Source organism: Serinus canaria, chromosome 9 (assembly GCF_022539315.1).
Source record: "Serinus canaria isolate serCan28SL12 chromosome 9, serCan2020, whole genome shotgun sequence".
In the NCBI taxonomy this organism is placed as follows: Eukaryota; Metazoa; Chordata; class Aves; order Passeriformes; family Fringillidae; genus Serinus; species Serinus canaria.
In genome coordinates, this window is record NC_066323.1 from 5,977,800 (window position 1) to 5,999,644 (window position 21,845).

The 21,845-nt window shown below is 39.6% G+C and overlaps 1 protein-coding gene across 5 annotated transcripts in view; it reads right to left on the reverse strand.

Moving 5' to 3' along the window:
- Positions 1–21,845, reverse strand: part of TBL1XR1 (TBL1X/Y related 1) — a 108,248-nt gene that overhangs the window by 9,956 nt on the left and 76,447 nt on the right. For all 5 annotated transcript variants that reach the window (XM_009089040.4, XM_018912782.3, XM_018912786.3 and 2 more), the window contains 10 exons: positions 12,160–12,262; positions 9,844–9,989; positions 8,146–8,365; positions 6,008–6,140; positions 5,063–5,204; positions 4,739–4,802; positions 4,539–4,636; positions 2,743–2,803; positions 1,470–1,591; positions 928–1,002 (listed from right to left, as the gene is read on the reverse strand). In XM_009089040.4, coding sequence (XP_009087288.1) covers positions 928–1,002; positions 1,470–1,591; positions 2,743–2,803; positions 4,539–4,636; positions 4,739–4,802; positions 5,063–5,204; positions 6,008–6,140; positions 8,146–8,365; positions 9,844–9,989; positions 12,160–12,217 — 1,119 coding nt within the window. In that variant the 5' untranslated portion in view covers positions 12,218–12,262. The remainder of the gene's footprint in view (positions 1–927; positions 1,003–1,469; positions 1,592–2,742; positions 2,804–4,538; positions 4,637–4,738; positions 4,803–5,062; positions 5,205–6,007; positions 6,141–8,145; positions 8,366–9,843; positions 9,990–12,159; positions 12,263–21,845) is intronic.

Below are 21,845 nucleotides of genomic sequence, written 5' to 3' on the forward strand. Positions count from 1 at the left end.
CAGCTTTAGACTAGAGGCTTAATGCTTAAGTGTTTGTATTTAGATAAGGTGATTTCCCTTGCCAGAGCCTGACTGTGTGCCAGCAGGAGGGATATGTGGCTACTCATTCAGCCATTCCCTGATTAGATAACAGTGAGCTGGATGTAATTAACTGTCCCAAGGGCTACCAGCAGGACAGTGCTGTCAGTGTAAAAAATGTATCCTGAATCTCTACCAAGCACAGTGCTGAAGGTCCCAGTGAATGCAAAGCATCTGTACCATGGAAGCAGCACAGGCCTGTCAGGCATGAACAACCTCATTTTTGCTGGTGGCAGGTTTGTAAGGATGTCTGGAGTGCCCTGAAGTGACACGTGTAAGCTGCAGTGTCCTCTGCACTCACAAGTTTGCCCCTGTTCTAGAAGAAAGCACACAGCTGTGAATCACTTGGAGGACAAGTGTAGGTGTGAGTGAAAACTGCAGAATGACTCCTGAAGAGCTGGAAAAATCCAGGAGTGCACACAGCCTCTGAAGAAACAACATGCCAAAGATTTTAACTAGAAAGAAGGGGAAAGCAGAAGAAAACCAGGAAAGGAGCAAGTGACCCATTCTTGAATGTGCTACCTGACGTGCATTCCAACTTTCTTCTTTTAACCAAAAGCAACCATCAAGTGTGACAGCTTAATGATTAATGACCTGATTCTGTGAACAGCTAAAAGCACCTAATAAATCATGCTCCAAGTCTCAGGCTGGCAGCCTGTAACAAGTCCTCTGGACCAAAGCTTGGCCCTGATTAACAAGGATTTCTAGGATTGCCTGACCTTGTTGTATTAAAAAAGAACTAATATAAGAAAACACAGCAAGTACAGTGATACTGCTGGAATGCCCAGGCTAATGGAGTGGATTGCAGAGTCCTACAAAGACAAGGGCCAGCACCAGAACTCCCATTACCTTTAGAGTCATGTCATCAGAGCAGGATGCCAGCAGATTACCAGTTGGATCCCATTTGATTGCATTTACTTCATTCTAAAAGTGAACAATGAGAGTAAGCTGGAGTCTTCCCTTCCATTACAAAATGACAGCTTACAAAAGATAAAACTGGACAGCAGTTATGAGTATTTACATAATTTTCAGGATTTTAACACTTAATTTTTATTCATAGCTTTGCCTTCAATAACAACTAACAGCTTTTTGCTATCCATTTATCACATTTCCCATGCATTCTTGTACACCACCTGGTAAAGTTTTGAAGTTACCATGCTTCTTCTCCTAAAGCTCACTCTTGCACCCTGACAGTGGTAACACAAGCTGTACAGGGGGGTGAGAATTGTTCTGATAATCACAGAGATTGTGATTACCATAAGACCTTAACCACAACTGCATCTACTGCCTGTAACCAATTATACAAGTGGTGGGTATTAGTAAGTTTACTGAGCCCCCAATCTCTCATAAATAAAAATATCACAGAGCAACCCCCTTTTTGCAGTACTTACTGTGTGACCCTGGAAGGTTTTGATGGGCCTATCTTGTCCTAGTTTACAAACGTGAATACACATGTCTGTACTGCAAGAGGCAAATGTGTTGTTACTCTGCCAATCAACATCTAATGCTGGTGCTAAAAGAAAAAAAAGATATTTAAAGCTATGGTACACACTGCGGGAATTTGATGTACAAATTTAGCATGCACCACCTTGGAACAAAAGCCAACAGGAAGCAATCATTAATTTTACAGCAGTTCTGAAGATTAACACTATGAACAGTAAGAAATGCAGCTAAAACAAGTCTTACACAAAATGGAACAAATTTAATATAAGTCATCATAATATAGAACATATGTGAAATCAAAATTATACAAAAGACAGTGCAGCAGGACATCAAGCTGTAGTTAAGTCATCTATGAACAAATCTCAAGAGTCAGCACAAGGAACAGGTTCCCACAACTTCACACATCATCATGCATGAGCTCATCTCCACCAGCAGCTCCTGCTCACGAATGGGTGAGGATTTATTTCCTTTCTTAATTCCAGCATTGTAAGGTGTGGTAACTTGAAGCTTAATCATGGGCAACATGTTCCATTTGATCAAGCCAGCTATTTATGGCAGATAGCACAGGGAGAACTGCTTGGAGTAAATGCTGAGTTGATGTTTTTGACTGCTGTCATGGCTCTGGAAATGTGGCGCGAGTGGAATAAGGAGTGGGAACGAGATGCATTTCTTAAAGGCCCTTCAATGGCACGTCTGCCATGCTCTCCACTCTGTTTTCCAGCTGATTCTGGCAGGATTGCTCAGCATGCAGCCCACAGAGCAATTGGTCTGACCTCCTGCACTGCCACCCCAGCTGGCCAGTGAACAGCTTTCAGCTGGTTTGTGGCCAAACAGTTTGGGGACAGCAGAACAATGGGATACGGGGTGGGATCTCTGCAGGAGGAGGATGACAAATGCAGTCCTTAGGTGATAAACATGAATCCATACTGTGGCCTGCCCACGTGATTTGTCTGCCACCATACTACAGAAAGTCAGGACTGGTTGGATTATTTATCTCTTATGACTTCATTGGAACTGCAATAAAACTGTGAGTTATAAATTTAGAACAAATCCATCTTTGTTTGCATTCTCAATATTCCAATATGGGACTATAAGTAACCAATGACTACCTGTAAGATTTTTAAATTATGAGAATAAGCACCAAAACCATCAGATTTTGAAAATTTATTTAAAATTTTGTCTTTTCAGATGACAAACCTGAACAATGAAATAAAGACTTACCAGAATGAAAAGGAAACTGCTGCTTGGCTTCACCAGTGTGGGCATCCCAAATAATTGTGGTCTGTGTTAAACAGATAAATAAACAATAAATAAACTTGTACAAATTGCTAATTTCCCCACAACTACTACCATTCACAAGTATGAAAACACCTACCCTGCACACCATCACCCAAACCTGCTCTTGATTATACATTTCTAGAGTTTGATCCAGTACTAAAAGAAAGAGTAGTAGATGTACAGAAAACAGTAGAAAATTTAAGATTGCATTAGAAAGATGTTTAGCCACAACATTTTGGGGTCTAGAGGGAAAAAGGAATTTGTGGGCTTTTAAACAGTTTTACCCCCTTAGTCCTATTTATATTCTCCTAATCCATTCCACACACCTACTTTAATTTCAAATACTTGTACATTCAAATTGTAGTATCAGCTACTCACTCGTTCCTAAGGAGATGTTATTAACAGTTAGTCACATACTGAAAAATTTAAGGGTGTACTTTCATTCTGTGTTGTTCCCTGCCAAAACTTTCATAACCTTCTGCCTAAAGAAACCTTACATGACAAAATCAGTATCTTATCATCAGTATATTATATGCCAATATCCCTGCCCTACCTCAATGACCAATGAAAAATTTAACAGCAAATTCAATGGAAGCATGAACTGACCACACAAAATAATTATGGAAAAGGAGCCTAAGGTCGGGTCATTCCCTCTGCTAAAGCAGAATGTTTTTCAAAGCATAACCTCAGTTTGTCTAAAAAGTTTTATTGACTGAATAAGGTTTTTATTTCTTCCTTAATTATTTCCCTGCAAATGAAAGCTGTACTTCCACAAATATTTAAAAACTGGCATAACCATCACAGATGCCAAAAGAGTAAACACATCCTTTCCATGCTTTGAGACATTAAATTTTCCTTCCTTTGTGCCAGCACAAGCATTAATAAAGCTGGCTAATAAAGCAAACCAAGTAAATGCATGCAGGGGAAAAAATAAAAACAAACAAAAAAAACCAAATAAAAGAGAAAATGTCCTACTTCACAGTGACACTGCCAGTTATAAGTGGTTTTACTGAGGTTGCAGTTTGCCACTCTAAGAAGAACCTGTGCTGACTTCTGCACCTTGAATCAGTTACAGAGCAAAAAATCAACTCTCCTTATTCTTGCTGTAGTCTATTTGATTCTCTGAATTCACTTTAAGTACACTTCCCATCACTCTGTGCCCTTCCTACCATTCATACATAAAACCTCTCACACTAACAGCAGCTCTGAACTGGAAGACCTTGTAAACCTGAATTTGTTTAGAGATGTGAAATAAAACACAGTCAAACAATGAGCTCTGTGGCATTACACAATTGGCACCCCCCCAGTCACATATATCAACTTCCCTTATGTTCCAGCCCTGATCTTTATAACCATTCTCAGGTTTGACTGATATCCAACTCAGCCTCGACCTACCCCTCCAGTACAATTTTTTCCCCTAATGCTTTGCATGAAATGCTTCACTGAATTTAGATGGTTTGGTTTTACAAAGGTTTAACGTTTCTGGTTTCAATACACTTACTTTCCAACTCAGACTAACCTAAATGGGAAGAGATCCACAGACACTGAAATCTAGGAAATTAAAATATCTCAATAAACCCAAGGAAATATAGCTAAGCATAAAAAGATCTTTGTAAGCACATATTTACATCCCATGCCTTTAGTTTCATTTACTTACTTTGCATAGTTTTGCTATTTTGCTTACAGTTAGATTATAACGGTGAAGGAAAGAATTTTAATTTTACCAAAGATTATCTCACCTTGTCCACTCCTGCACTTAAAATGAAGTTTCCTTTCTTGTTCCATTTTAACGCAAATATAGGACCTTTATGTTGCCCTAAGGTGCTGGCAAGATTACCTGAAAATTTATATTGATATGAATACATTAAAAAATAAAAAAACTATGCCGTGAGCCACAATATAGGAAAATATATCGTAAATCAAAAAGTATTTTGCTTACCATCTTTAGTCCATATCCTTGCAAAGCCATCATAAGACCCAGTTGCTAGAAGTGTACCTTCACTCTGCCAGCAAAAAGGTTATTTATTTATTACTGCTTAACTCAAAGCTAAAAGCACAAAGCAAATTTGAGGTAGAATAGAACTGCATAGGATTTATGATTTTTTTGATTACAAGTTATTAGAAAGGAGTTCCTGAAGTATAATAGGAGGTACAACGCTGATCAAAACAGAAATATTTCATGTGCTGCCACGGAGGCCAGCGCTGCTGTCAGTCAAAGTGTGCCCGTGAGGGGCTGTGAGCAGGGTTTTCCAGGAGCACTCACGTTCCAGTCCAGCGAGGTGACGTCCTTGTTGCTGGGCACATCCTGCCCCCCTTCCCGGATGCAGTGCCTCAGCACCAGCTGCGTGGAGCCGCTCGTGCTGTTCTCGCTCAGGTTCCAGATCCGCGCCGTCGAATCGCCAGACCTGCACAACGCCCCAGGGGACAGAAATCCTGCTGGTCACACAGGGGCCATCCCCTTTATTTCATGGGTATACTCTCATCTGTCATAATGACAGTCTGTAATGTCATACAGCGTGCAATATACCATACACCAGTCATGTACAATATGCTAATAATAGGCAACATATATAATACATGCTATAATATGCATCTATCATAGCATATATAACCATTATAATATATGCAACAATATAATATATATAATCCATTATTTTACATACCATATAATATATGGTATGTAATAAAATAAAGAATATATATTATATATATATATAGATGTAGATATAGTCAAGATTATTACATTTATATACCTATATATTTCATCTCTAATACATACACACGTATATACATACATAGTAATATAGAATATAATGGTATATATGATACATGCTACACAATATATATGCTATGTGATGTATATTATAATATATATAGATTATATATTATAACAATTATACTTCTAGATGTATATATTATAATTGCATGTTATGGTACTTTAATTTATTATATATTAACAATATATTAATTAAATAAATAATAATAAATTCAATTTTAATGCATTATTCTCTAAAGAACAAATGCTGTAGCATTTGATGTTTGGGGCAGGTGTTCCCTAAGCTTTCTGCCCCTCCCGTGCAGAATCATAAATATTAATAAATAATTAATAATAACAATAATTAATACTAACTATCAATAAAAATCATCCTCATCACCTCCAGTGTGCTCCAGCACAGACACTCCACACACACACGGGCAGTGCACATACCCTGAGGCCAGAAGGTCACTAACGGGATTCCAGGCACAGATGAACACTTCAGACTCGTGGCCACGCAGCACCACTGCCTTGTTGGGAGGGATTTCCACATCTCCATCTACTTCCATCATATCCGTGTGATTATCTGCATTATGGGAAACAATAGTACACAGAGGTGGATTTTAGTATTTTGGGACATTGCGACTCCTGTAACGTTCAGATTCTTCTGCCCTGAGTGCAAGAATTCACAATTTATGTGATTCAAATATTTGACAGAGCTGTCATGCTCTTTTATTTCTTCAGCTCTAATTAATGAAGCACTATAAACAGATGGGGAGTTTCAAAAATGTGAGAAAGCTCTTCGCCCCTGTAAACCCTCACATCCAAATGGATTTAAATTTGGAGCTTCAGAATTAGGGCCAAAAGTTAATTTTTTGCTATGCTAAAAAATAAATGCTGTTACAAGTACTCAGTTTTTCAGGCCCAATACTGCATAGAACAATATGTTACTAGTCTAGCTTGTGCTGCAGGAATACATTTGTAACACGTTCATTTTCAAAATCTCTCTTTTCACCAATTGCAGTCAAACAGGTTTTAAATCTACATCTCCAACACTCCATTTACAACATGCCTTTTAATTAATATAATCACATTTGTTGATAGAGTTAACATAACCAAGCTTCTCAAACTTCATCAGCAATTACCGTGGAATTATGGCAGTGTAACTTTCTGCTTGGAAGTGAGATTGAAACCATATTGTTCTGTAGAACATACTGGGGGTAATTCAACTGACAAAACAGTTTTCTTGGCATCTACCATCAATCATTTTCTCTTATTAAAAATAAATTCATGATGAGTGCAAATGCAGGATGTAAGGAATGCTGCACAGTTCACCTGCTCCATATTTATTCACTGTGGTTAAAGAAATCATTTCACAGCTATTGCCTAATTTAGCATTAAGGGTTTCTGTCACTGTTTGTGCATGTGAGAAAATAGAAAAGGCTATTTAAACATGAGTATTTTTTCAGAAAGAGCACCACATAAAGCATTGCTTCAGTCAGAGGATCGATGCCAGTCTGAAGAGCTGTACAGCCAGCAGGGGTTGCTGGTAGATCACATTTAACAGGGCTGAGATCCCAGGTCTACCCTTCCTCTACCCAGCTCACAGTTATCAATACTCCTTTGAGATTCTTAAATTAAACCAAAGTAGAGCCCTCATTTGTTTCAGCCAAAGAATGTATTTCTATCTTTTAATCATATATACTAACAAAAAAAAAAAAAAAAATCTAGTTAAATCAGGCTGTAAAACTTGTACATGGCTCAATATTAATATTCTCTCAAAAATGGCATTTTTCAGGTGTTTTTACAGAAAGAATTGTAACTCCCATGCTTAAACACGCAATTCAGACTTGAAGAAGAGCATTTTCAAAATCACAGTTTAATGCCTGACCCCAGCTTTTCCATACTAAGCCTCATTTTAAGATAGTTCCTCTCACCAGTGATGACAAACAGAACTCATTTATTTCCCCAATCACAACTAAAATGGAATTCATGAATAAAGCAAACCTGAGAGCAGTTGCATCGAGCAATTCTGAATAGCAAATAGTGAAAACTGATCTTGATAAAAGAGACAAGGGACACAGGGCTTGTCCCAGCAAGCCTGACCTCAGTACCACTAGAAGAGCCAGCTACAGCTCTTGGATTCATTAATTCACAATACAGAACGTGTTGGAAAGAGCCTGCAGAGCTTCACAAACAATATTCAGTTTTAACCAACCATGGACTGGCAGACTCCTCTCCTCATTCCTTGTACAGGAATGACTCAATTTTTTTTCCTTTTTTATGCAAGGGCCCTGTGAAAAACCTTCAGGTGATGGAAAAGAAGCAGTACTGGAAGTGAGACTGGTCAAGGGAATATTGTGAATTAATGAATTCAGAACTTTGACTCCTGCAACCCCAGATATCAAAACTGGGGACAGCCAAAGGTGAGACATGATCTGTTCAAGTATGATCCGTGATGAAGGAATTCTCTGCAAGCTGAAGGGTTACTCCAAACTCCATATTTTTACCTCATTGTCTACAAGCTCATATAAATGCTAAACAACTAGGAAATGCTAACCCAGCTTTAAGCAATTTCTGTCTCAACTTACTTGCTATAGTGTGTGCTCCATTCTCCTCTCCATTTGCAGTATTTTCTCCATTTTTCGCTGATCCCTGTTGGTTGGTGGCGGCTGCAGCTGCAGCAGCTGCTGCCTGCTGTTGTGCAAGTTTGTCTCTGTAGGCCTGTTGTCTTGTCTGTACCACATCAGGCATCACTGCATCTATCAGTGAGAGAGACTCTATCGGCCTACCATCAAACAAGGTACCATCCTAAATTACAGCACAGGGAGAAAAGGAAAAAAAAAAAAAAAGATAACACCAAGTAGAAATTAACATTACGGGCAAAGATTCCAAGCAAAACTAAAGAAAACGTTTTGATTTAATATAATAAAGTGGTTTCTTATGGTGCTGGAAGTGATATCTCATCATTGTTGGGGTCAGAATGGGAATTTTTGTCTAAAGTTAAGTGGCCACCATAAATAAATATGCAAAAAAAAAAAAAAAAGCCATGCAGGCCTCTGGGAAAGCCTGTGGAATCAGAAGTTACTTGTTTCAGGTTTGCTGAATTGTCTGCTAAAGCAAAAAATTCTGTAAGCTATCTATGAATATGATTTCAAACATGAGTGGCTGCAGCAAAATCTAATGGTTTGTTTGAAGAGAGAGCTGCAAACATTGCAACTCGGGTCACTGACTTGTGAAGTTATAGTCTTATTAGACTAATACTTTCCATAAACATATTATCTGGGGAGTTGACTAGTTTTCTTCCTTTTTTTAAACTGTGCTGGCATGCTTTCAAACAACAAGAAAGAATTTTATCCTGAAATGGACAAGACCCAGTTAAAAATACTCTTATACATATGCTAGGGCTTTGTAAGGATCTATTTTTAGGGACTAGAAGGATTCCTTGCAATAAATATAGGGTCTTCTTCTATTCCTATCACTTGCTTTATTTTTCTGAGCTTCCTAAGGGAAAGGATTTGTTTCACTAGGACTGCGAAAACCACACAAACAGCAGACATAAGGGAGACTGGAAAGTGAGCAGAATTAATGGGGAAAAAAAAAAAAAAGGTTCTTTCAGTAATCTGACTGACACACAGAAAGGCTTCTCACCTTCCAGGCACAAATGAGAATGGAAATTGAGGGAGAGTGTCTGCAGCATCAGGCAGGAAGATACATAGCTTTCTGTACTGCTGGAATAACCATTTAAACATCAAATTTAACAGATCCTGCTCAAGATGAATTAGCCAGCAGAGGCAAAAGGCAAACTGGCATATACCTTCAGCCTTCCTGCCACAAATTCAAACCCTCTCCTTGGAAATCTTGCCTTTGGGCTCACATTACTTCACTGTGATGACACAAGAGCCCAAACACGAGCTGCATAGTGCTCTCCCACCTCCCTAAGTGTCAGTCTAAGAAACCAAAAAATTAAGAGATTGCTGATCTCCTTTATTATTCTACTGCACTGGATGCACTACAACATTAGAGGAGGGTAAAAACTCTGCAGACAACGGACCTTTAGGCAATGAGCCAGAACACCATGCCTGGTGTTGTGTGGCTGCATTGGGCAGACCCCCCCCCCCCAGTTATGTCACTCCACTCTGGTTCCACCACTAGAGTCATGGTGAACACCAGCAGTAAGGAATCTGAAGTAAAAGTAAATAAACAGGATACAAGTTCAGAAAAAAATACTAACATTCAAACTTACTGCAAGCAAGGACACAATGCTCCTGCAGGCAAAGCCTCCTTACCTCATTAATACTGACTTCTGCCTCTACATACTGCAGACCTTTCTGGATGATGGAAATCAAAGCAGCTGGTGGCACCAGAGCACCATTTATATTAGACTGGCTGATATGGCTCTCTATACCAAAGGTAAATGCTGAATGGGAAAACCCTAAAGACAAGGCAAAGACATCAGAATTGATTTACAGACAGACAATGCTGCTTGCTGTACCACAGTAGGACCTTCTGTTTAACACCTGTGCAAATTATACAGAGTAAAATGCTACAGTATGCTTCTGGACTACCAAAAACTTGTCAAAACACCTCAACTGCCTCATAGTTTAAGTGTACAAAAGGAGAAAAGCAAAGTTCATATATAAACAAAACAATTATTAATTACAGTATCAATGGCAAAACAGTTGTGCATGAATCAATACAAAATATACTATGCACTATAGCATTTAAATGTGTTTACATATGCACAAACTACATGTAAGTATTGTATCATATGCAGTATTTAATTAAAAAAATATATATCCAAGACACAAGACTCTTGTTATTTTCACTCACTGATTTAATACCATAGTGAAATGGATCTGCATGTGAACAGAATTCAGCTGATGGTACAGGGCTGCCATAATTGTATATGCTCTGCCATTCAGAGCTACATCAGCACTGTGCACTGATTAAGAGGTGGCAAACATGGTGCAGCAATGGTAGCTGCTTGCTATTTATTTGATCACCTTGAAAAAGTGATTTTAAGCTAGAGAAAAATAGTTGTTTCAGCAAGTTAACTATTGTCATGGCATTTTTTCTTAAACCACTTTTTTTTTATTTTTTCCCTGTCAGGTAAGCAAGAAGCTGCCTGAAAACTTTCAAATGAAGATGGAGCAATTTTGTAAGTTTGGCTTCTATGACAAAAGCAATCTGCAACTGGAACAAGAGCATGCAGTAGTTTTCAGTAAATTCAGGCAGAAAAATGAGGTTTTGCTTTCTTATGACAAGCAGAAACTGTAAAAGTCTGCCATCCACCATTGCTTCTGGGGCTTCTCTCCTCAGTTTGGGGAGTCCATGAGCAGTGGACGTTTGTTGCATCAGTCAAATGCATTTCCAACAAGCCTGAAGCCACCCATCAGCAATCACAAAACAAAAACTACCAATCAATAAAGAATGAAACAGCAGGATAAAATATTAAATATATGTGCACATTTTCTTATATATCTCTATGTATATACATTAAAGCTGATCTCTTAAACTCCAGTCTTAAGATAAAAGTGTATTTTTGCTTTAATATGCAGACTTCTTTTATATACTGCTGAGATCATATTCCCTCCTGCCAGTTGACAATCATCACTTGTTCATTTACTGGGGCATGCCCTGACTTCCAGTCAGATCTTCCCTTTCTAAATGTAGGCTGTGTTAAGCAATCAATATCACAGTTGTGAGTAAAAGATGATGTTGTCTCTTACAGAGCTTCAGGAATAACCACCACCACAAAATCCCTGAAGCCATATGGCTGCATCTAGAAACCCAAACATGCAACACAAACTGCTGATCTGACTGGGCTGGGGAAGCTTTAAAAATAAGGGAGCACTGCTGCATTCTGGTGTTGTGCAGACACAGCCAGTGTGGAGGGATATGATAGGAAAAGGGTTTCTTTTCAAGTCTGACAATATTCAAGTGTCATTTGCTCTCTCTCCTAAGAAGCAGGAGATTCTGGCTACTCAGAAGGACAAGATCCACCCAAAAAAAAAAAAAAAGGTCCTGGAGGGGATGAAGACTTTTGGGAACCCCAAGGGTTATTCCTGTAAAAAATCTGTTCATCTTTATTTAGAGTCAAGTGATACAAGTCATAGTCACAGTTGTCACTTCTTCCTTTGAAACTCAGCCACATCTGCCCTCCCACGGTCACGTTCAGGCAAGGAATTTGGCTAGACAAGACCAGCTGGCAGGAGCACCATCACTCCAAAACAAGAGGAAAAAACAGCATTTTGCTGATCTTTCTATTTTCTTCTTCAAGCAGCCCTGAAGAAAATAGTGCAAAGTGCCATCATCACCCTGTGGAGAAGTGATCTCCAGGAAAATACGTTTTAGCAATTGAGTGAGTCCTTGGCTGCTTGACTGCCATCTGAAGACTCCAAATGACTAAATCTGATTAAGTTACAGAAGGTAACTTGGCAGGAATTCACTCTCTTGTTGAGAAGAAACACCAAGAAACAGTTCAGACAGAATCCATGCCTACTGGCAAAATAATTAAATGAGCCTGCGTTTGCTAAAGCCAGTTGCAGATGAAGATCAAATAAATTATGCATTGTTTAATAACCAGAATTGTAAAAACTCACCTGACTCTTGCAAGTATCTATATACCAGGAAGTTAACCTCATCACTGCTTATACTCATCTTTATTCCCAGTTAAACCATGAGGTCACAACAAAGGACACAACCCTGCAAATAATAATAAAAAAAGTAGGTCAGTTAAATATTTTTAGTACTGAATAGGTATTTCCCAACAAATGCCATATTTATAAAGTAAGTAGCTCCCCCTCAGCACAGACAATGGCTTTATTTTATAATGCAAATAAGTCTGCTGGAGTCATTAAAAAGTCATTTGTCTCACCACAAAATAAAGGTCAGTAAATTAAATATTAACGAGCCGGATTCTCGTCCGATGTATATTGGTATGGACTGGGGAACTCTTCTGTGCAATACCAGTACTAAAAAAGGCCTCCTATCACAGGTTTTAAAAAATAATCAAGTTTCATCTAATCTACATTACTGCTATGGAACACATTTTTTATAATCTGGGTCTCTCTCTGCCTGGTGAACAAAGACCAAAAAATTGGTTTCACATTGGTATCCAAGCAGGTTCTCACTTTTACATTTTTTATCTACTCAACTTTCACTCCTGCTCTAGTGAAAAGGTACAGAACAGTAAGAGCTACAACACTGTGTCTGCTCAAACGAGCCCAGCTAATCCCACTAAAGATTAGAAAACATCTCAGCCATACCTTTAGGCTTTGCAAAAGGAATTCCTGACATTAGAAACAAACTTTAAAGAGTCCATTTTTAGTAACATTTCTCTAGGTTTTCAATCAGTGCTTCAAAAATATAGATGAGATATATATATTTACACACACACAATTTTTTTTCCTCATTTTAGTAATGGCAAATATTTAGAAAGACAAATCATGTATCAGACTATATATACTTTTGATTATAAACTTGGAAAATACAAGGCAACAGCAGTCTTTAAGACATGAAGAGACAAAATGCAGTATTTTTTCCAACTCAAAGTATCACTTTTGAGAACATTCTCATGATGTCTGAATGTTTGAAAACTCTGACCTTTCCAAGTAAACGAGCAAAAACATCAGAACATGTTATGAAATAATGTCCACCTCCTGTTCCAATTATCTGTCCAGCACTTTCCAGCAGCAAACCTTCCCAGGTTTTTGCCCAGCTGACCAGGCAAAGTGACTTACCTACTGCTACTTGACAAAGTTTTACCTGGGATCTGCTGTAAAAAATACTAGAGAATGACTTTTCCTACCACAGGGCTCCTGCCACATGGCTGGCATGGACAGGCCACTTGCCACTGCTTCTCCAGTGGGGAAGTGTTGAATACAAGACCCAATTAAACCCCTCAAGAAGAGCAGAGGCTAAAGGATGAACTTGGGTATGAAAGTGAATTTATTTGCCTCAAACCACACATGTACATCCCCAAACCTGCCCCAGGCATGTGGTCACCCAGCTCACTCAAGCCATGCTGTGGGGGAGATGGCTTTAGTTTCTTAAAGAAAAAAAATAAAATTTCAGTTCTGCTTAAATCCTTTTCATTTCTAAAGGAAAAAGCTGCCCTAAGACAATGACTTCTACCAAGTCAATAACTAACTAGTAAGTGCAACACAACTGGTACAGGAAGGTACATTGATACCAGCCCTACCCACCTCTCCCCAGCCCCAGCCACACCTGGGGTACAAGACATCCCTGCCAAACTCCACTAAACACTTTGAGGACTTGTTTACTGAGCAGAATGTAAAATGAATGGCATTTTTAGCCATTTCATGCATTAGCAACCAATTCCACCACGTGCAGAACCAAACACTGATTTTATTCAGCTAAGTTTTGTTGCCATACATGGAACAAATTATCTTTCTTTAAGACTGGTTTTTTTACAGCAAAATGCTGTAGGAAGAGGAACAATATTTTCCTTCAGAGGAGAAGGTAATTAACTTTAAAGAGCCTCATAAAGAAGGTTTTTTACATTACATACACACACACAAATGGCAGTGTTTGTTTCACGGGTCTGCCACCAATTTTCAAAATCTTGCTGCATCACCAAAAACGAGAGATCAAACCACAGAAATCTGATGAAAGCGCTATTTGTCACACAGAGAGGTCCTGAATTATTTATATAAAGAGGGCTCCCCCCTCAAAGCAAAACTGTGCAGGTACCACATCAATTCACCTGTTATGTAGCTGGGTAGCTGAAGGGGAAAAAAAAGGCAACCCAACGTTTTGCTTGTCTGTCAAAAGTGTTCTGCACCCCACCCGAATCAAAGGAGGTTCATTATTCCAGGGCTGGTTCCGAGTGTTTTGCACAAGCAGCTCTGGTCCTGCCTGGCCATCGGGAGGTGGCACTGCTGCACCAGCTGTGGCACCCTGGCCACCAGAAAAACACAGAAACAGCCCCAGTAAACACCCTGGTGTTTGCCTGATGAGGGGCTCGAAACGGGAAGGGATGCAAAAGGCTCCTGTGTTTTACCAAAATACTGCTCTGTGCATGTTTACAGTGCTCATTTTCTCTTTCTGGAAGGGCTTTGCTGTGTTTCCCCCATCCCAGGCCCCGTGGCTTGGGCAGAGTCTGGGGACAGTGTCCCACGGCCAAGTGACACAAGAAATGTCAGAAGAATGAGCAGCAGCAAACCACCTTCCTTCCAACCCAAAGCAAAATGTCATGTTAGAGAAAATACAGTAGAAGAGGATACAATAATTATTTCCCTTTGACACATTCTGAATTAACACCAGGCTTACACTGCCAACTCTTGAAATTGTTTGTGACAATGGATCCATGCAGGTACACATGTACCCCACATCCTAAAAAAATTACTTTATCAATGCTGGCTAATTCCCCCCAGATTCACTATTTCCACAAGCAATCAACTACCCATTTTGGACACTTTAATAGATATTAATATTGCTCTTCATTTTATATGCAGAAATTAAATCACTGAAGAGACACATAAAAATGAGACAAAAGTAAGAAGTTAACACGCAATTCCTAGCAGTCTTAGATTTGTAGCCTAATTTGCATAGGGACCATTAAAATATCTTAAAATATTTGCAGTTTTATGTCCCAAACCCATTCTAAAAATGTGATGAGATCCTTAAGGCTCTTTTTTTTCCTTGCCCTTAGAAACATTTCAGGTCTTCCTCAAAACATTCTGTGGAATTACATGGTAAAGTATGGTGCACCCACACTGCTGTTTTAGATCCAATTATGCTTTTCAAGGAAATCTCTCCCACTTGCCTCTACTTTTGTTTTGCACCCTGGAGCAGGCACAGCACATGTGAAGTGCTGATTTCTCACTGCTAAAACCAGGATTAAATAAATAAATAAAATACCCCATGACAGGTAAAAAAAGGATGGGCATGAGAGCTTATGAACGATGCTCAAATAGCTCATGGGACCACACCAGGATCGATATTCCCTGCTCAAAAGAAAGTCCATTTCAGCAGGCATCTTCCCAGGTTTTATTTCCCTTCCCAGAGGATGGGCCTGTAGTTTGTAACACCACTGCTCAGTTAGAATCAGCACAAAATCCAGATATCCCAGGTAATTTTTAAGACTGCTAAAGAAAGTCCCTAAAGTCCCAAAATTTATCAGGCATAACACACATCAGCCATAAAAGCCAACTGTCTATAGAGATGCCAGCCTTGAGATTTACTCAGTAACAGGTCAGGAGCAGACAAGACACACACCTGTGCTTAGACAAACTGACCCACTCATTCCATGCCAGCAATCACACAAAAATTCATTTAGAAGCTACTTTTTTCAAAGGAAAACGAGGTTTCTTATCCCAGAGACACCAGCTCTGGCTTTGCTCCCAGCTGGCAGAAGTGTGTCTGTGTTTCTGTGCCTGGCCCAAGGCAGACGGGGCAGGTCCCATCCCAGCACCTCTGTCCCCTGGGGACCATTCACAGGCTCCACACCTGGGGTAAAATTTACAACTAAAATCCATTAAAAAGGAGACTGAATTCCACTCTCAACAACACCAGGTCTAATCAGTGCCCAGTGGTGCAAACCTGGCTGTGCTTCTGACAAATCATTATTCCACTCCACATGTTTGTGCTAGCTTTGTACTCCTCGTCCAGGTTCATGCCAAATGCTGGAGAACAGATGCCACCCGATATGGCTCCTGGCCTAAGAGGTTTTTGAGGTTGTTTAGGGTTTTTTTGCAGACAAACCTGAACTAGCAGAGAAAGTTTATACATCAGACTATTACTGGGTATCTCAATCACCATTTGATAATGCATACTGGAGTTAAACTACAATTAGAGCTATTGTATCATCAAATAACAGCCTAAGAAAGTGATATTTCTGCAGATGTAGCTGGGCTCCAACACATTCCCAATAGGTAGGATAACAAGGAAAACCTGACAGGCTGCTGTGAATAATAATTCCCCCAAACCATACCAATCATTATTTTGATACCAGATATGATATGTTAAAGGGAGCAGCTAATGCTCTGGGTAGCTCTGAACAATGCCTAATGTTCAGACATAAACAGACTGCTACATTTATCCATGGAAAACAGAAGTCTGGCTACAGAAACACTGAAACCCCTACAAACAGAAATATTACCATTAGAGCTTTTATTTTTTCCTCTTTTGCAAGAAATCCAGACAAGTATTTTGCTAGCATATGTGCACACAGACATTTTCTCAATTGTTGCTTAAGAGTATTTCTTGGTTTTAATGGCCACGATGATTAAAATAAAAAGAGCAAAGGGTGCTGTTTCAATCCACCCACTCAGACCAAATTCCTGGATGTGTGAGGTTTCAGCAGGATTTCATTCAGATACCAAAGCCACCACAGGTTACAGGAATGGAGATTTAAACCACAAAACACTGTTCCTTGTGGCTGCTGTTCTACTAAAGCTTTCTCCAAAGAGAAAGCTTTAATTGAGACATGGTGGGTCCATTCCCAATGGCTGAGGAAATTCCTAAGTTTCCATCCAAAGAAGAGTTCTGCATAGCCCTTTAGAAAGGCTTTATAAAGGAAAACTCATAAAATTCATTAGGGGTTCCTTTATATCAAGCATGCAGTCTATGACTCGTATTGTACATCCTTCTGCATAAGAATTTATTAGATACTAATTTCAATCAAAATGAACATTTTGTCACACTGTAAAAAGAATAAAAAGTTTGACTTTTCTTCCAAGTGTACCAACTACTTGCTCTAAACACTCCTATTTGCTCTTTCACATCTTCACTTGATGCCAGCCAATATTGTATTGGGCACAGAACAATTGAACCCTTAGTAAAGTTTTCCTACTATCTGATGATCTGCAGTTAGGAATTCTAATTTCTGAATGAAAAGAAAAACATTTTTTCAAGTTAAATGCCCAAGTGCTTTCTGTAATATCTCCAAATAGTGCTCTCATTTTCTGCATTTTTACCTGTGCCTCTAAATTGCTACTAGCTAAATGCCCTTTTGTTTAAGATTTAATAATATGTCAGATGTGCACTTGCACAAAAATTATCTGTAATTCTATCTTATCAACCTTCTTACTGATTTCTCATATCAGGCTTTGCCAGTTTTCCTTCTAGTAATTTAAACCAAGAAATGCTTCTCATGTACATTGTTTAACTCTATTGCTTTGCTTTTAACCTCAGGAATATAGCTTAATTTCTGAACACTAAAAAAATAACTTTTCCTTTCCTCATCTGAATTGCCTTCCTTAGCTCAGGCGATAAATATTTGTATTCTGTACTTCAGCTTTAGTGACCTAATTCATGGCAACAGTCTCTGCCTTTCCATGCCAAATTGAGAGTATGAAGAATACAAGATGACAAAGCCAGTCTGAAATCTTCTGAAGAAAAAGAATTACAACCCTGAAAGGGAAGAGAAGGAAAAAAATAAAAAATAAAAACCCACAACAAAACACAAAATCACCCAGAACTTTGGCTAAAAGGAAGTTACTGTCTACTTATCTGAAGAATGCAGCCCAGTCCTGAGTACAGTTACAAAATATGCTGCAGATGAAGCCCATTTGTTGATTTTGCCTAGAGCAAAGTAGTATTTAATTACTGAACTCCAAATCTCCTCCCCAAAGTCCCATGCTGTGTGACCCAGGAGGCTGGAATTCCGGATGTGACAGCACAGACACAAACAACAGCATATCCAGTATTATGTTTCCACAGCTATGCCCACAGAGCTGCAAACTTCTGTGATTTCTGGAGTTGAAAATACACCTTCCTGGACACCTGTGGGGCATCTTGCAGTGATTCTTGGCAGCCACATTTTGTAAATCCCTAGGCTGACCAAAGATAAAGGGATATTTCTGGTACTGACTTTATTCAACATTTTACGTTCTTAAAACCTTTTTTCTTCTCATTGTTACAATGCAACACCAGAAGAAATTAGGTTTGGGGAAGATTCTCCTTATTTCCTGTATCAGAATAATAAAGACATATTGTTTATTAGTATTTTAAAGACTTTTCAACTCTCTGGGTAACAATGAAAGTAGACACAGATGGACTCAAGGATCTCCAGAGGTCCCTTCTAATGCCAATCTTTCTGTGATTCTGTGACATCTCTTTAAAGGCACAACTCTCCTGCATGACAATTACAACCTTGCTGAAATGCAGCTAGTCCTGATACATCCTTCTGTAGATGCAAATATGTTCCTTTATAACTTAAAAGCCAAACTGAGCTGCTCAGAACATGCAGTAAAACCTCCAGCAGTAAGTCCTGCCTCATTTTTGATTACTTCATGAAAGCCATCTCTCCCTGACTCCCCACAAGATCCCAAGCCCAAACATCTTGTTTAGTGAAGGATTTTTAATCACAGAGCTCAGGCTCCCTGATGGAGACAAACTGGGATTAAGTGAAAACTGTCCAGACACAGTCATTTAAAGAATAAACCACCACACTCTTTCAAATACTTGAATAATTATCAGAATACACCAGGAAATACAGCTAAACATTATGAAATGCTCCTGGATCAATTGTCTAATCCAGACCAAAGGCATTTTTAGAAAGGAAGAACCTGTGGCTTGATGGGTTGACCTTCAGGGTTAGACTGTCCTACCCACAAGTTAGACAGATGATTATGGCAGCAAAACTGGAAATGTGGCATTTGTAAAACTGATTAGAAACTGATTGGTCCTGATTGATGACCAGAATTAGCAGAATCACCTGAGGGAGCACTGGTGTAGGTTTGGCCAGCATGGATTACTTCAAGATGACCTGCAAGGTCCAAATTCCAGGCTCTGTGTGCTAAATATATCTCTGTAATGGAGAGGGAAGCACCAGACAAATGCTTGGCATTCCTCCAGGGAGAGACATCTGTCCATCTGTCCCTCAAAAAGGGAAAATCACCTTATTAGAGGGGCATCTCAGGAACAGTGGGAACACCAAACAAGCTCTGCAGCTTCCATTCTTAGGCCATTAGAAGGATGTCCCTTTAAACAGTTACAGTCCTCCAGGAATACCTAATTCCAATAAAGACAGACTTCTGCAATCAAACTTTTAGACCCTGTTTCAAGAAGGCTTTGTGAAATTGTTCAATGGCTTTACTAAGTGCTAAAATAGCTGCCTGCTAATGCTGCCTGGATCTAGACACAGAACAGCTGCTGGAATCGAGTCCAAGAAAGGTGAAAACTGGGAAAAGCCTTTTCTGCAACTTTGTTTAAAATCCTCTATATGCCTTTTTGGCATGCACCTGGTTTTAAGCATGCAACTATACGGCTGCTGATCTCCTGTGCTGCATTAAAGCCTTTGCAAAAATTAATTATGCATGAATGTGGGAGCACACCCATTAAACCTCGCTTGGATCAAACTGTGTAAAAAATTCTGAGAAAATAACAGATTGAGAAGAGCCCTTGAGTCAGTCAAAATGAGCCCCATCAAGGGCTTCTGCTGAGACTAAGGAGGGGAGGGGCAAGGTCCAAAAGTGATTTTTCTATTTGTGACAATAAACACAACTCCTGTGGTTCAATCTTTTTGATCAAGAACCTGTAGAAATTAACAGCTAAATGGGGTTAAAAATCTCCATACCATGCAAAGTTTCTGCTCTCACTTGATTTATTCTCATTTTCACTGCTAGAAAACCTACTAAATAACGTGGCCTGTAAGTCTGATCAGGAACATTCAATTTTTTCCAATATGTTCTTCCTGATGTTCCCACAATAGATCATTCAGGGCTCTAAGGGACTGTGTCAATTGAATTGAATGATGTGGTCGCCTGCTGGTACATAAATGCAAAAGCAAAGCTGAGGGGGTTTATTTTCAAAACAGGAGACATTGATCCTGTGACAATGTTCCATTACCCTGACTTTATTTCTATTAGAGACAGTGATTACATCTACATCAATTGCTTGAGCTGATGGATACTGGTGCACTAACAGTGACACAGTTTTTCACTAGGCTGCTGCTGGATGTTGATGGCTTATAAAACAAGACTCATTCTCCAACTAATGCCACTTATTTCTCCATGGAAAACTGCTGCTGTTTGGGCAGACACTTGTAATTAGTCAGTTCTCAGCTGTCTGTGGTTTTTTGGGAGAGTTTTGTGTGTTCTGTAAATCTTACTGTGGAATGGTGATTAGTGATTGTATAGCCTGGCATGGATTCTATTTGTTGTGATTAAAATATTTACATTGCTACCTGCTGGTAATAAAACAGCAGATGTAGCTCCCAGAAGCAGCTGTGGGAAGGTATTTCTGCACTCCTACAACAGCAGCCCTATCTTGACTGGGGTTTTTCCATATGGCTGTATGGGCTCTTCCCTTTTCATGCAGTGTCACCCTTTTGCAGCTTCTGCCCACTGCCCTTGCTATCTTTCCCAAGCTGGTGATCCATCTTCCAGCTTTCATCTCTTGATCTGACATCCGATCTCAAGCCTGTGGCCACCCATTTGCCCTGGTTTTCACCTCCTCACCATGCACTGCCTACACATACTCTGCACTCCTAAGCCCATCTCTCCAGAGCATTCATTTGTGCCTCCTTCAGTCACTCCTTTTTCTGTGTCCTTCTTTCATTACTATTCCATTACGACACAAGTTGCTAACGTTTTGCACAAATCAATTCTGCTGGCTGGAAAAAAAAAATTCTATTCATAATCAACAACAGTGTTTTTCTAGTCCAAGTAAACCCTGTTCATTTTATTTGTCCTTGTTTGTTTAGCCTGGTGCCCTGAGTCATGTCCTGAACAGCCTGCAGGAGAAAGGCCTTTGTCTGACGCACTTCAGTGTATTTACCAGCATGGGCTCCCTCTCTCCTGATAAGGAAGTTTTTTTAATGTTGCCATAACAACAAGAATTCGAGGTGATTCAGAGTGACACCTTCACAGAGTAACCAAGCACTGCTCTGAGTTCTCACCACCTGAACAGGTGCAGAAACTGGGACCAGAGCAGGTCTGCAGAGCCAGCCAGCACCTCCCCTCTGCCCAAGCTGCTGCCTACAGCTCAGCACAACGTGTCACCTCCCTGCTCCAGCCAATGTCAGACTGCACATCTAGACTTTTTGCACAACCAACAGCAAAATAAAAACACTCCAAATTGTGCTCTGTGGTGTGACTGGGGACTTGCAAGGCTGAGCCTGCAGGGATCCAAGCAGCCCTTGCCCAGCAGTTCTGAGAGCAGTGAATTCTGCTGGAAACACTCAGAGCAGTGAATTCACTGAGAGCAGTGAATTCTCTTTGGAAACACTCAGAGCAGTGAATTCACTGAGAGCAGTGAATTCTCTTTGGAAACACTCATTGGTGGCCACTTCTGCCCGATAGTGCTGGAATAGGCTTTT